At 44.2% G+C, this 15764-nt stretch overlaps 1 protein-coding gene across 2 annotated transcripts; it reads left to right on the forward strand.

The window, feature by feature from the left end:
* The first annotated feature begins 30 nt into the window (after nucleotides 1-30).
* Nucleotides 31-10383, forward strand: LOC115164782 (low-density lipoprotein receptor-related protein 8). Of its 2 annotated transcripts, none has more exons than XM_029717573.1 (21): nucleotides 31-165; nucleotides 2181-2339; nucleotides 2551-2766; nucleotides 2910-3131; nucleotides 3444-3656; nucleotides 4286-4515; nucleotides 4795-4924; nucleotides 5067-5257; nucleotides 5387-5573; nucleotides 5791-6003; nucleotides 6137-6323; nucleotides 6589-6790; nucleotides 7093-7257; nucleotides 7433-7633; nucleotides 7973-8510; nucleotides 8603-8722; nucleotides 8911-9018; nucleotides 9110-9343; nucleotides 9610-9964; nucleotides 10114-10213; nucleotides 10311-10383. In XM_029717573.1, exons 1-21 carry the CDS (start codon nucleotides 54-56, stop codon nucleotides 10332-10334), a joined length of 4107 nt encoding a protein of 1368 aa, XP_029573433.1. In that variant the 5' UTR covers nucleotides 31-53; the 3' UTR covers nucleotides 10335-10383. The 2 variants fall into 2 exon arrangements, with proteins under 2 accessions (XP_029573433.1, XP_029573434.1); XM_029717574.1 differs by lacking the exon at nucleotides 31-165 and adding an exon at nucleotides 1130-2011.
* The last annotated feature ends 5381 nt before the right edge of the window (nucleotides 10384-15764 follow it).

A 15764-nucleotide genomic window follows, 5' to 3' on the forward strand; every position in this document is an offset into this window, starting at 1 on the left:
CGTAGACCGGATTGGTCGCCAGCAATGTCAATCTGTATTGTTTATTTGACAGCATGGTTTGTTTTACAATCTGTCATTGTCGGGGAGGAACTAGCACTCCATTGTTATTTTTTGTAGAATTTGTAATAGCCGTTAATCCTTTCTCATACTCCATAAAGACTAGAGGTGAGGAAAGACATATTGGGTGAACTATAACAGGAAGTGGTATCCTCTAATTTGTTAAGAAATTATGCACAATTGGGCCCACAGGAACAAAGATACGATTCCATGTAAAAATCCAGGCGAGGCTACTTTTTCACAACAAGGTTGATGAGATAATTTATGTTACGTTTTTGTTTCACAGTAGCAACCGAGGCCGATGTACATTCCATTCCTCACTTGAAGTAATCACCAATCTAACACATCTGGGTAAATTAAAGCACGTTTCAAAACTATGCCTAGTACAGCATATGTCAGTAACCACATCGATGAAGGAAGGATGCAATTAAAAAAAATATTCCGACAGGGCTACAAATTCATCATAACTCGAGGCTTCTTTCCTGCAGAATCAGAATTCCTGTCTGATAGTGATAGCAGAGAGGAAGAGGCGAAGCGAGCGGGTTTCTTCCGCCCAAAATCTGTCTCAAGTATTAATAAGCAAGTGAGGATTTTTGTATAGGGGGCAATGGGAGTGTCGAATTTAGTCTAGATAAAACCCATTGTTATTTTGATACGTGATATAATAGAAGTATCGTAATGCTTAATGTACTGATATGTGTAATGCATGTGACACTTCGTAGTTGTCACTGTTGAAATTCGAGACGGCGTAGGCCTAACTCTGCATATCCATGAGGATAGCATAGACCCAAACGGCGTTCCATAACACAGTGATTCTCACACGCCATTGAATACATGTGGTTGACGTCAACACCCCTCATCGAAATTCGTTATTAAAATAACGAAACACATCCACCAATCCAAAGAGAGGAATAGGCGGGAGCTTGACAGCCTGCCGTTCTGCTCTGACAACGAATCCCACTGTTAGGACGGATACACAAGCATCTCGTCATTATATCCAGTATCTCTGATGATAGACAGGAGAAAAGGAAAGGAAGCCAATGAGGGGGTTCGATAAATCTCACCCTGGCCCCCACGTAGGCGTGTTTTACACCGGCTGAAAGTTGATAGCTTTCGATTTGGAACTTGGATACCTCCCGGGCATTCAAAAAAACTGGGAACTCAGAACTCTCCGACTTCAGTGGGTTCAAGACAACTGGGAACTCGTAAAAAAACGAGCTCCGACTGAGAAACATTATTTTGAAAGGTTATCCAACTCGGAATTCCAGATCTGATGCCGCGTTCACATGCTAGTTGAAATTAGAAACTCTGAAATGTTCGACTTGCTAACTGGTTATAGTTATACACATGCCGCGTTCAACGAATCAACAAGTCAGAAATGAGCTCCGATTGTAAAAACTGAACGGTCATCTAAATTCCAAGTCGGGAACACTGTCCTTTTTCTAGACCTCCGACTTTCCGACCTGAAGATCACCGATGCCATGATTTGACCAAGTTTTTTTTTTCTCTCGATTTCCCGGTTGTCTTGAAAGCACCCCGCTTTCGCCCGATGACGTGACGGGCCTTTGCTTGGTTCAACAGGGGCGAGCATAAAGAACTCCCTCAGAGACGAATATTAGGGGGACAATCTCAATTGCATACTCCTCATGTCCTCTCTCCTCATCTCCTTCTGAATTGCCATTGGAGGAGAAGTTTAGACGGGATGGACCTCTGGCTTTCTCATCCAATGGGTTTTGATACGGAGGCAAAGAGAGAGGATGTGAGGAGTATGCAATTGAGATTGAAATGATCCCACACTCAACAAATTGGCCTACTGCTCCTCCCCCCTCACTGATGGTTCAATTGGTATCATTATAAAATCCTTGACCTGATCTCTTGTGTTATTTGGTCCACTTGCATTAATCAGGCATGGCTTTCTGTTTGCTTCTGTGTATAGCAATTTTGGTAATCACAGGTGAGATAGTTCTACTGAAATGGATGTGAATAATCATAGTTCACATTGCTGTATTTACTGAAAAAGAATTATATTGAATTCCCTTGAGTGTCTTACTTCAGACCATCTCATATTTACATCTTAAACTTATAGACTGAATGATTTGTTGTGCCCTACTTTTTCCAAACAGTATTGAGTGCAGCAGCGCAGACCCCATTGAACTGCAACCTGGGCACCAAACCTTGCAAGGATGGATCTGAGTGTGTACTCCACCAACACGTGTGCGACGGAGAAGCCGACTGTAGGGATGGTTCTGATGAGGAGGACTGCACTGTCGCATGCAATAATGGTAGGGCCCTGTTTGAGTACCTTGTCAAATGCATCCATTCCTATCTATGAAGAAATGGTTTCTACTCCATTTCTTTATCAATTTTACTGTGTTAAATCAGGAAAGGGTCTATTTTAAAGTATTCAAAGTAGTTATCCAAGATCTATTGAGTCAAATGCATGCTTTCAATCTGTCCGTGCATAACACTTGAAGTGTTTCATCATCCACGTAGGCCAGTTTCTGTGTGCCCATGGGAAGAAATGCATTGACCAGTGGCAGGTGTGTGATGGTGTGGCCCAGTGTCAGGACCGCTCTGATGAGTTGGACTGCCTGAATCCCATGGAGGGCTGTGTTCACCACTGTGACAACAAGACCCGCTGCCTCCCAGACACCTTCCTCTGTGATGGAGAGAGGGACTGCCTGGACCGCACTGACGAGGCCAACTGTGGTAATGCCCCCTCAGTGTCACTTGCCTTTAGTTGAGTTTTGAAACCATGATCATCCTTATTTATAGCTTACAGATGTTGAAAGATGTGATGTTTATTTTTGCCTTCTTCTGGTAGTAAGGTCAGTATTTCACCCTATCCCTAGATTCAGACTCCACTGATTATCTTAAAAATCATCACAATGTTGCTGAGGATGGCAACAATGGGAATACCCCCATGTCTGCACCAGCACCCCTCAAGTGTCCCTTTGGCACTAAACCATGCCGGGACAGGATTGATTGTGTTATTTACAACCATGTATGCGATGGAGAGGCGGACTGTAAGGATGGCTCGGATGAGGAAGAGTGTATATTAGAATGTGAACGTGGTAAGAAAATTGTCAGTGATAATTAAAAAATATATATGAACAGTAGTTTGAATTTTTGAAAATAATATTCCTGCCCTTGGTTTTATTGTATAGTACGTCATGACAATACTGCTCTTTAGTGTAATACATGCTTAAAGTAACAAACTTTGCACTAACTAGCATACTGGAATTTACTCACATACACACAGAAAGAACATGGTTGTGTAGACCACTGCATGGTATGAATGTTTAGCGATCTGTCTTTGAAATGGTCCTCACAGGTCACCATTTATCAGTGTTATTGATTGCACTTAAATGGAACTGTTTGTTCAGGCCAGTTTCAGTGTGCACATGGGAAGAAATGCATTGACCAGCGGCAGGTGTGTGATGGTGTGGCCCAGTGTCAGGACCGCTCTGATGAGTTGGACTGCCTGAAGCCCATGGAGGGCTGTACTCACCACTGTGACAAGACCCGCTGCCTCCCAGACACCTTCCTCTGTGATGGAGAGAGGGACTGCCTGGATGGCACTGATGAGGCCAACTGTGGTAAGTTTCAGCCCCAGTTCAGTAGTTCCTTGGAAGTATGTTGACTTTAAGTCATAAAATGTGAAGGGGGGGATGTGAACTGCTCAAGTGGACCTGGCACAATATTGGATCGTGGTTCATACAGGTGCATCAAAGCGGGGACCGAGGGACTGAAACAGCTTCTATCTCAAGGCCATGAGACTGTTAAATAGCTGTAACTAGCAGAGGCTGCTGCCTATAAACAGACTTGAAATCATTGGCCACTTTAATGTCACTATTACAATGTTTTTACTTATCTTGCATTACTCATCTCATATGTACAATACTGCAATTCATATTTTTCTACTGTATCGTAGTCTAAGCCGCTCTGACATTGCTTGTCCAAGTATTCATTTATTTTTAATTCCTTTACTTAGATTTGTGGGTATATGTTGTGAAATTGTTGGGTATTTCTGCGCTGTTGGAACTAGATTCACAAGTGTTTGGCTACATCTGCTAAACGCATGCGTGAGACCAATAAAATGTGATTTGCTCGCTGAAAGAAATTATGGTTAATACTCCAACAGTGGCCCAAACACCACACGGTTTCCCACCGTTTTACTTTCACTGACCCAAACTAAGTTAAACTCAAATGTCCCTTTGACCCATAGCTGATGAGAGCTGCAATAGTGGTGAGTTCCGTTGCACCAGTGGTCAGTGTTTATCCGTAAGCATGCGCTGTGACGGACATCCTGACTGTCGGGATCGGTCTGACGAGGAGAGCTGCACCAAGCCCCCTCAGTGCACCACCAAGCTCCGGTGCCCACAAAGCCAGGAGTGCCTGCTGGAGGAGTGGGTCTGTGATGGGGAGCAGGACTGTAAAGATGGCTCTGATGAAAAGGTGGGAATAGTTAGGCTGGGTGCAAAAGTTTCTGCTCTTGCCAATTCCTTGTTTGGCATGACAAATGTATGAGGAGTTGGCAAGTGAGCAGGAACACATTGGCACCCAGGCTAGATAATATTTGAGATTTCTGCGTTTGGAGCATGTAGACGTGACTAGACAGCTGAATTCATTTGACTCCCAATTGATTTTGAATGATGTTGGATACTAATGTGCTTTTGCCTCGTGATACAAATCAGAACCTAGATCTAATACACAGTATATTGAATTCTCTTTCAGAATTGCAAGATGGTCCAATTGAAGTGTGGTGATTTCCAGTGGGCCTGTACATCTAAGAGCCAGTGTGTGCCCAAATCATGGAGATGTGATGGAACAAAGGACTGTGCTGATGAAAGTGATGAGGCAGGATGTGGGTATCTAAAGTTATTTCAGCTATGTATGATTTGTTGATTAGTATGTGGTGACAATCCGTAACAGTAAATTAAAAAACCTTTAGCTGAGATTGTATTACCGTAGTAATTGAGTAAGTTGGGTGTTGTGTTTGTTCCCAGGTGGTCAGGTAGCAACATGCCCCTCTCACCAGTTCCAGTGTGGTAGTACGTGGCAGTGTTTGGACACAGCCCTGGTGTGTAACACGGTCAGAAACTGTGCTGATGGTTCTGACGAGGGTGGCAACTGCCAAGCCAAGTGTCCAGACAAAGCCCAATGTGCCCATAACTGTTACAGCACACCACAGGGAACAGTGAGTAATGGGGGGGGGGGGGGGGGTAGTTTGCTAAAACTACTGTTACAAAGCTTCTTGAAGTACAGCTTTTATGTTTTAGATTTCTGAGTGACCCCATTCTAACGACCCTATTTTTCTCCGATCTAGAGGTGTGGCTGTAAGGCTGGTTACCGACTCCAAGAGGATGCGGTGTCCTGTGTTGATATTGATGAGTGTCAAGGTGGTAGACCAGGTGTTTGCAGCCACCTATGCGTCAACGCCCAGGGCTCTTTCCAGTGTCACTGCAACCTTGGTTACCTGCTGGAATCTGATGGCCGCCGCTGCAAGATCGCAGGTAAAATTGGTAAAAAGAATCCAGATTTAGTGACAAATTATGGAAATTCCCTCTGCTGGATGGCATCTTTAAACATTTTTATTTTATTTTTTTTAATTAAGGGAGACTGTGCACAAAAGTGAACAGAATTTGTGAATGCAGAGTATTGCCTGGAGAAAGTACTCTCCTATGCATTTAACACAGTAGGCCTATAACAACCCACTTTGTTTTCCCACAGGTGAGCCCTACCTACTGGCCTCTGTGCAGACTGAGCTATTCCTGTTTGGGCTGAGAAGCAGCAGTCTGGATGTCCTGGTGTCCTCTGCTAAGAAAGCCATTCTGTCCCTGGACTATGACTGGAGGGATCAGAAAGTTTTCTGGGTCAGCCTGGATTCAGAGAGCATCAAGTGGTCCTCTCTAGACCAGAAAAAGAGAGGAACTCTTGTCAAAGGTTAGTAGTGTGGTTAAACTGAGAATCTGTAAAACTGGTTGCAACTGTAAAAATGGCACATTTTATAAAAAGCACAGGTCAGTGTTCACTGGGGTTAACTAAAACAAACGTAATCCTTTTAATCTCGCTACAGGCATCAAATCTGATTGCATTGCTGTTGACTGGGTAGGAAGAAACCTGTACTGGATTGATGGCATTGGAGGTGGTCGGATTATTGCTGTTGGATTAAACTCAACCATCATAAACTCTCTGGATCACACAGTCATCCTCGATGAGGACTTCGAACAACCTCGCTCTCTGGCACTCCTGCCACAGAAGGGGCAAGTGTTTATTTTCTAGGTGTAACAAACAGCACCCACCCAAACAATCTGTTATTCTAGTGATTTTTGTATACATTTGGAGAAAGGCGATGTTGACTGAACTAATACATGCGGCTAAACAGTCTTGATTGATCCTGCTTATTGAATTGGTTTCCACCTAGAGATGGGTAACTACTGTCCTATGATGGGATCATGTTTTTTGATGGCTTATGCATTACTGTCAGTAATCAATAATAAAATAACATTGATTTGGCTTTAATTGCAGGATCATGTTCTGGTCAGAAATTGGTAACGAGGCGAAGATTGAGCGGGCGGGAATGGACGGGTCTGAGAGGAGAGTAGTGGTCAGTCACAGCCTCAGCTGGCCAGGCGGTCTGGCTGTGGACACACTAGGGGAGAGGATCTACTGGACGGACGAGAAGCTCCGGTGCATCGGCTCAGCCAACCTGGATGGCGGGGACGTTGAGGTACTACAGAAATGTTTGCATATGACTAGATCAGACTTGTAGTGCGTGTTGCTGTATGCCAAGGTGCATGAAATTAAATGCACATGGGTTGGATACTCTGGATCTTGAAGCAAGTTTCACTGCTTTTCTCATTGTTCTGCTCTAATCAGACTGGTTTAGACATGGGACACCAGGTGTGTGTGCAATTAATGATCAAGTAGAACACAAAAGCAGTAGGTTCTGGACCTCATAGGGTTAGTTAAGTACCCCAGGCCTTGATAAAGGCATATTGTAACGTCTATCTGTTCCTTTCACTCCTGAAGCTTCTGCAGATGATGGAGACCACCAACCCGTTCTCTGTCACAGTTTACAATGACCTGCTCTACTGGTCAGACACCAGGAGGAGAACTATTCAAAGGGCTCATAAAATCACTGGAAAGAACCGCAAAGTGCTACTCAAACGACCTGGACAACCTTTTGGGCTGAAGGCAAGTATACTAGCCCCCAATTTAAATGCATATTAATGCATGCATTATGGAAACCATTATGTTAATTTTGCCTAAATAAGATTGCAGAATTTAATGGGTTTGCTGTAATTACACAAGCAACCTCTTTTCCTTTTTGATGTATGCTTAATGATTTGGGTGTCAATCTGGGATGCAGATCATTCATCCACTTCTGCAGACAAGCACTGAGAGTCCCTGTGAGAACCTTCGTTGCTCTCATCTGTGTGTGTTGGGCCCGGGCCCCAAAGGGGTCTGCAAGTGTCCCTCTGGTCTGCTCCTAGCTGAGGAAGGCCTCACCTGCTCCAACCTGATTAACTCTGCCTTCCTCTTGGTGCTCTCGCCAACTGTTGTCACACAGGTATGACTCTGGCCACTGCAGGTTTAACCATTTTCACTTGGTACTGCACTATATTCAATGCCACTAGGTACATATTGTGTGAAATAATCAAGTGTGTCTTCTAATTTGAATTGAGTTTTATTTCAGTATACATGGCAGCTAAAATAAAGTTTAGGTATGCTTGGTTACCTTCACAAAAGCTGTCAGTAATAACCTGGGCTTTGAAAGGCTGTGGAAGCCCTGTTAACTTTCCTTGCCATTTGTGTGCAATTCAGGAATAAGCACAAAGATTCTCCACCTTGTAATTCGACACTTATATATATATATATATATATATATATATATATATATATTTTTTAGATCTACCTGCAGACCATGCACAGTGCTGTGGGTCTGAAGAGCTGGCCGGAGCACCTCGCTCTACCTCTCCCCAATGTCAACGAGGCAGCGATGTTAGATTACACCCTGCAAGATCAGACTCTGTACCTAGCTGACTCCGGCCAATCGTCTGTAGTCCTCTTCAACCTGAAGGAGACAGGCTTGGTGCCTCGCGGCCAGTTCCTGCAACTCAAAGGGGACACAGTTACAGCCCTGGCTCTAGACTGGATAACCCTCAGCGTATACTGGAGTAGCACCAAGCAGCCACGGCTGCAGGTCACCTCTTCCACTGGGGAACACACTGCTGTGTTAATTCAGGATATTGGAAGTCTGGAGTCCATAGCGCTTCACCCACTCAGTGGAAGACTCTGTTTTACCAACCTGGCCAAGCAGGGGGAAGGTGCTCAGGTGGAGTGTGCGCACATGGATGGGGTGAAGCGTGCTCCGGTGTGGAAGGATGCTCTTCAGCCCACCTCCCTGACTTTCTCCAACGGCAATGAGATCTACTGGGCTGACATCGGTGAGGAACCCATTGTTTATAGATGGAGGGGGGGGGGAAGTTTGTGGTGAGGTAATACTTTATTTTCTATCAACAAGTGTATTATGTTCTAGGTTATGGGGTGATTGGCTCTGTCAGAGTTGATGGTACTGGATACAAGGAGTTTAAGACTGGGGATGGCCTGACTGCATTTGCACTCAACAATGGCATACTGCTCTGGGTGACAGACAGTGGTAATGTGAATTATTTTTAAACTGCTGCTTCCACCAGAACTTAGTGCTATGGTTAGTAGGTGGCTCTGTTTAGTCATTAACCAAAGTAGCACTAACAAGGATAATGGTTGATGTTTAACAAGTCCTTTCACCATGGTATTGGATTATCATGTATGTTGAGTTTATCATGTTCCTAATAAATGTTTCAGACACAACCAAAGTTTGGTATAGAGATGATCCACTGACTAAGAAGCTTTGGTTTGAGGTAAACACTGAAGTTGTCAGTTTGAAGGCATACAGCAAGTCCAGCCAGATGGGTAAGAAAGGACACATTTTCACACAATCCACTACTCGATCATTAATACTGAGATGACTTTTCAACCTCTACTTTTTCTCATCCATTTCCAGGCTCCAACCTCTGCTCAGATGGGAATGGAGATTGCAGTCACTTGTGTCTGGCTCGTCCTGGTGGTAGGACCTGTAGGTGTGCTCATGACCATTGGCCAGTCAATGCAACACACTGCGCCGCAGACCAGCACTGCCCAGCTGGAAGTAAACCCTGTCTGGACGGGCACACATGCTTCCCCTTGGAGAAGTTCTGTGACGGACATCCTGACTGCTCTGACACTTCGGATGAGAACTGCGAGTCCTCTTTCCATTATCAATCTTCCCTTTCCCATTTGTTATGAGCTGAAGCAAAGATTATCACAGTTCAATTACAAAGATTTTTAGCTCATACTCCGCATTCTCCAATCCTGGTCTTGGGGACCACCAGTGTTTACGTGTCATTATTAAAATCTGGTGTGTAGTGCTAAGGGAAAAAACAAATGTGCACCTCTTGAGAATCGCTGTCATAACTTAAACTCATTTGAATACAATCTGGTCTTATGTATTCCCCATTGTCTCAGGTGTCCATCTCAAAGGGAAGTCTGTCAAGGCCAAAGCCCCAACCCAGCCTCCCAGTCCCAGCTTTCCTATATCTGCAGATCCTGGCTCCACCTCTCTGGACAACAGTTGGCTGGTGAGAAACCTCGATGCCCAGCAGTGTAGTGAAAAGCGCTGCAATGGGAATGGGGAGTGTGTGGAGACCAATGGGGGCATCTCCTGTGCCTGTGGTTTAGGCTACAGTGGAGACTCCTGCCAAGACCAGCTCACCAAGACTATGCAAGGCCCACTCATCTATGGGGCCGTAGGCCTCTGTGCTGGGATTGTTGTTATCAGTGTCCTCGCTGCGGTGGTTAAGAGGAAGACTGCAAACACAAGGTACACCATACCAAACTGCTTGATACTGTAGGTCTTCCCCCTTAATGTCTCCACAATATTTATCTGTTCTCGTGGTGTTTCAGAATCCTTTCTGACGTTTAGCCACTTTGTGTCAAGATTGCGATTATAGTCACCTTATCTATTCCCAGGAGAGCCAACCCTGTGGCAAAGCAGACTAGTATGACTGAGCTGGAGAAAAATGAAGAAGCTCCCTCTACACAACCTTCACCCAACAGTGACTTTGCAGAGGTACAGTAGGCTGTTATACTGTATTTTTATTAAAGCAGTTGATTGAAAACATAAGTGGATGTTTTGCTTCATACGTTTGTTTGCTTTTATTTCACAGGAAGTGGTGTCGTCTGTGGATTGACTAATTTATCAGCAGCCTCTTTCTATTCAATAAAGTTTCATTTTCTACAGTTCTTTGTCTTTATCTACACAATTCAAATCAACATTTTGATTCTGAGTATCTCTGCATAAGGGAAGTTGTGAAGACTTGTCTATGAAAGGAAGGCTAGATTTGACAGTTGAGAAGATATGAATTATGCTTTTGGTTTTAGTTATGTCAAAGCTTTCAATATTTCTCTGGATCGTGGTGCGGCTCGCCGCGAAGTGACCATATACCACAAACACCGTGTCCTTTTGCTATTATAAACTGGTTACCAACATAGTGCCTGTGAGCAATAATGAGGCATTCAAAAATCAGGTTAAACACCAATCTCTGTACTCAACACATACAATTATCTGTAAGGTCCCTCATTTGAGCAGTGAATTTCAAACACTGACTAAACCACAAAGACCAGGGAGTTTTTCCAATGACTTGCACTGATTGGTGGGGGGGGGAAAGCAGACCTTGAATAGCTCTTTGAGCATAGTGAAGTTCATGAATTTTTGCTGTATCCATATACCGTCACTACGATACAGGTGTTCTTAACGCCATTGCCGGAGAAGAAGGAAACCGCTCGGATATCGCCATGAGGCCAATGTTGATTTTTAAGAGTTAAATGGCTGTGATGGGAGAACTGATGGATCAACATTGCAGTTACTCCACAATACTAACCAAATTCAGTGGCAAGGAAGCCTATATGGAACAAAATATTCCAAAACATACATCCTGTTTGCAACAAGGCCGTAAAGTAATACTGCTGAAAATTTACCAAAGCAATTAACTTGTCTTAGTGTTGTGTAAATACATTACTAAGTACCACTCTCCATATTCAACTATAGTGGTGACTGCATCATGGGTATGCTTGTAATTTGTTAATGACTGGGAAGTTTCAGGCTGGGGAAAATGGTGCTAAGCACAGGCAACATCCTATGGTGGAACACCTAGTCTGCTTTCCACCAGACCATCGGAGATGACTTCACCTTTCAGAAGGACGATGACCAAAAACGAGGCCAAATCTGAGTTGCTTATCAAGAAGACTGTTCCTGAGTGGCAGAGTAAACAACGCAGGACCTGAAAATGGTTCTCTTGCAATGATCAACCTGTGACAGTGCTTGAAGAATGGGCAAATGTTGCACAATCAAGGTGTGGAAGCTCTTAGAAGTACCTAGAATGATTTGCAGCTGTAATCGCCTACAAAGTATTGACTGAATATTTATGCAAATACGCTCTAAATTTCTAATCACTTTCATCAGGTGTGTAGATGGGTGAGAATCCATTTTGAGTAAGGGCTGTAACGTTACAAAATGTGGAATAAGTCAAGGGGTATACATTTTTCTTGCGTCGTACCGGTGGTATATTGACAAACACACGGCTGAAATGCTGTTTCAGCTAATCTGCATCCAGGACCCAAACTACTTGGTTTAAAATGATATTTTGGAATTACTTTTAAAGGCTTATGATTCTGAAATTGGTTTATGTAGCCTTGAGCGACATGGTGGCCTGGTGAATCATGTTGTCAAAGCATGCTGCATTGCATGAGAGGGCATGTGTATTTGACAGTCTTTTCTATTTAATGTGCCAATCGATTCTTCAGTTACTGATTTCTCATCTAGTCTCTGGATTTGGTAACCACATATTGAAATTGAACATTCCTGTGGTGAAATATGATTTTATCTACAGTGCATTCGGAAAGTATGCAGACCCCTTGACTTTTTCCACATGTGATGTGGACGCCAAGGAACTTGAAGCTCTCAACCTGCTCCACTACAGCCCCGTCGATGAGAATGGGGGCGTGCTCGGTCCTCCTTTTCCTGTAGTCCACAATCATCTCCTTTGTCTTGATCTCATTGAGGGAGAGGTTGTTGTCCTTGTACCACATGGTTAGGTCTCTGACCTCTCTATAGTCTGTCTCATCATTGTCGGTGATCAGGCCTACCACTGTTGTGTCATCGGCAAACTTAATGATGGTGTTGGAGTCATGCCTGGCCATGCATTCATGAGTGAACAGGGAGTACAGGAGGGGACTGAGCACGCGCCCCTGTGTTGAGGATCAGCATAGTGGATGCGTTGTTACCTACCCTTACCACCTGGGGGCGGTCGTCAGGAAGCCCAGGATCCAGTTGCAGAGGGAGGTGTTTAGTCCCAGGGTCCTTAGCTTAGTGATGAGCTTTGAGGGCAATATGGTGTTGACTACAGCTCAGCGCTCAATGAATAGCATTCTCACATAGGTGTTCCTCTTGTCCAGGTGTGAAAGGGCACTGTGGAGTGCAATAGAGATTGCATCATCTGTGGATCTGTTGGGGTGTTATGCAAATTGGAGTGGGTCTAGGGTTTCTGGGATAATGGTGTTGATGTGAGTCAAAGCATTTCATGGACGTGAGTGCTACCGGTCGGAAGTCATTTAGGCAGGTTACCTTAGTGTTCTTGGGCACAGGGACTATGGTGGTCTGCTTGAAACATGTTGGTATTACAGACTCAGACAGGGAGAGTTTGAAAATGTCAGTGAAGACACTTGCCAGTTGGTCAGCACATGCTCGGAGCACACTTCCTGGTAATCCGTCTGGCCCTGTGGCCTTGTGAATGCTGACCTGTTTAAAGGTCTTACTCACATCGGCTGCGGAGAGCGTGATCACAGTCGTCCGGAACAGCTGATGCTCTCATGCATGTTTCAATGATACTTGCCTCCTCGAAGCGAGCATAGAAGTTATTTAGCTCGTCTGGTAGGCTTGTGTCACTGGGCAGCTCTCGGCTTTGCTTCCCTTTGTAGTCTGTAATCGTTTGCAAGCCCTGCCACATCCGACGAGTGTCAGAGCCGGTGTAGTACGATTCGATCTTAGTCCTGTATTGAGGCTTTGCCGGTTTGATGGTTCGTCGGAGGGCATAGCGGGATTTCTTATAAGCTTCCGGGTTAGAGTTCCGCTCCTTGAAAGCGGCAGCTCTACCCTTTAGCTCAGTGTGAATGATGCCTGTAATCCATGGCTTCTGGTTGGGGTATGTACGTACAGTCACTGTGGGGATGACGTCATCAAAGCACTTATTGATGAAGGCAGTGACTGTGGTGGTGTACTCCATTCTGTGCTAGCAAAACATTCCTGTAGTTTAGTATCTGCTTCATCAGACCACTTTTTTAAAGACCAAGTAACTGGTGCTTCCTGCTTAAATGTGTGCTTGTAAGCAGGAATCAGGAGGATAGAATTATGGTCAAATTTGCCAAATGGAGGGCAAGGGAGAGCTTTGGACACGTCTCTGTGTGTGGAGTAAAGGTGGTCGAGAGTTTTTTCCCCTCTGGTTGCACATTTACCATGTTGATAGAAATGAGGTAAGACTGATTTAAGTTTCCCTGCATTAAAGTCCCCGGCCACTAAGAGCGCCGCCTCTGGAAGAGCGTTTTCCTGTTTCCTTATGGTTGTATACAGCTCATGGAGTGCGGCTTTAGTGCCAGCATTGGTCTGTGGTGGTATGTAGACAGCTACGAAAAATACAGATGAAAACTCTGTAGGTAGATAGTGTGGTCTACAGCAGGTATACCCAAACTGGGGTTTGCCGTTGGGGGTACGCCAAATAGACGCCTCACAAGTCCTCAACTGGCAGCTTCATTACATAGTACCGCAAAACACCAGTCTCAACGTCAACAATGAAGAGTGTGCAAATCTGTGCAAATCTGCCTTGAAGGCCAGCAACCCAAAGAAAAAGCTATATCTCAGACTGGCAAATAAAAAGAAAAGATTAAGATGGGCAAAAGAACACAGACACTGGACAGCATCCCGGAGTCACCTCTTCACTGTTGACGTTCAGACTGGTGTTTTGCGGGTACTATTTAATGAGCTGCCAGTTGAGGACTTGTGAGGCGTCTTTTTGGCGTACCCCCGATGGCAACCCCCAGTACTTGTCCTATTGCTCAGTTGTGCACCGGGGCCTCCCACTCCTCTTTCTATTCTGGTTAGAGCCAGTTTGCGCTGTTCTGTGAAGGGAGTAGTACACAGCATTGTACAAGATCTTCAGTTTCTTGGCAATTTGTCGCATGGAATGGCCTTAATTTCTCAGAACAAGAATAGACTGATGAGTTTCAGAAGAAAGGTCTTTGTTTCTTGCCATTTTGAGCCAGTAAACAAACCCACAAAAGCTGATGCTCTAGATACTCTACTAGTCTAAAGGCCAGATTTATTGCTTCTTTAAATCAGCACAACAGTTTTCAGCTGTGCTAACACAATTGAAAAAGGGTTTTCTAATGATTAATTAGCCTTTTCAAATGATAAACTTGGATTAGCTAACACAACGTGCCACTGGAACACAGGAGTGATGGTTGCTGATAATGGGCCTCTTTAAACCGATGTAGATTTTCCACAAAAAAAAACATGTCGTTTCCAGCCACAATACTCATTTACAACATTTCTGATCAATTTGATGTTATTTTAAATGGACAATTTTTTTGTTGCTTTTCTTTAAAAAACAGGGACATTTCTAAGTGACCCCAAACTTTTAACGGTAGTGTATGTGCTTTCAGTTTGTCCCATTTATTTTCCAGCGATTGAACGTTGGCTAACAGTACAGATGGCAAAGGGAGATTTGCTAGTCGTCGCCTGATCCTCACAAGGGACCCCGATCTCTTTCCGTGAAATTTGTTTCTTTCTCCAGCGAATGACAGGGATGAGGGCCTGTTCAGGTGTTGAGTATATCCTTACCGTCCAACTCATTAAAAGAAAAATTATTCGTCCAATTTGAGGTGAGTAATCACTGTTCTGATGTCCAGAAGCTCTTTTCGGTCATAAGAGACGGTAGCAGCAACATTATGTACAAAATAAGTTACAAACAATGCGAAGAAACGAAACAAAATAGCACGGTTGGTTAAGAGCCAATAAAACGGCAGGCATCCTCTCCGGCACCATCTTTCATGAATCAGCGGATTTAATAAAATGCCCAGAAAAGGAGTCTTCTTCACAACACCCAGTCATCATCGCAGTGACTGATTCTCCTAGTCTGACTTCTGATGGTGGCACAACAGCTCTGCCGTCAGTCACTGACATAATCACGTTCCAAGAATTCCATGTGGGCACAACTCCCCCAGCCCCACATATCATTGGGCCCACTCCTCCCCCAGTCTCTTCAGTACTAACACAGCAGCCAGTTCTATTGGGAACCACTGACGGCATCACGTCTGCGGTGCCAGTTTGCTTTACTGTATACATAACCAGCCCTCAGCTAGTTCCTACCAGGAGATAACATTCAAAGCTTATACAAAAGCAGGCAATAATTATCCCCCCCCCATGTTTCCGGTCTGTATTAGACTGTAAATTTGTATAATTTGTTGGGCTTTCTATACATTTCACAGAATGTTAATTGCATGTGTTTTGATAAAGAACCACTATTCACTATTTATTTGGGATAACTAACGCAAATCTGAAATTACATTCG

Source organism: Salmo trutta, chromosome 27 (assembly GCF_901001165.1).
Source record: "Salmo trutta chromosome 27, fSalTru1.1, whole genome shotgun sequence".
Lineage (NCBI taxonomy): Eukaryota > Metazoa > Chordata > Actinopteri > Salmoniformes > Salmonidae > Salmo > Salmo trutta.

Coding starts and splice junctions, on each gene's coding strand:
- LOC115164782 (XM_029717573.1), top strand. CDS start 54: ATGGTTTGTTTTACAATCTGTCATTGTCGGGGAGGAACTAGCACTCCA. Junction 2,767..2,909: donor CACTGACGAGGCCAACTGTG/GTAATGCCCCCT, acceptor CCCTATCCCTAG/ATTCAGACTCCACTGATTAT. Junction 5,574..5,790: donor CCGCCGCTGCAAGATCGCAG/GTAAAATTGGTA, acceptor GTTTTCCCACAG/GTGAGCCCTACCTACTGGCC.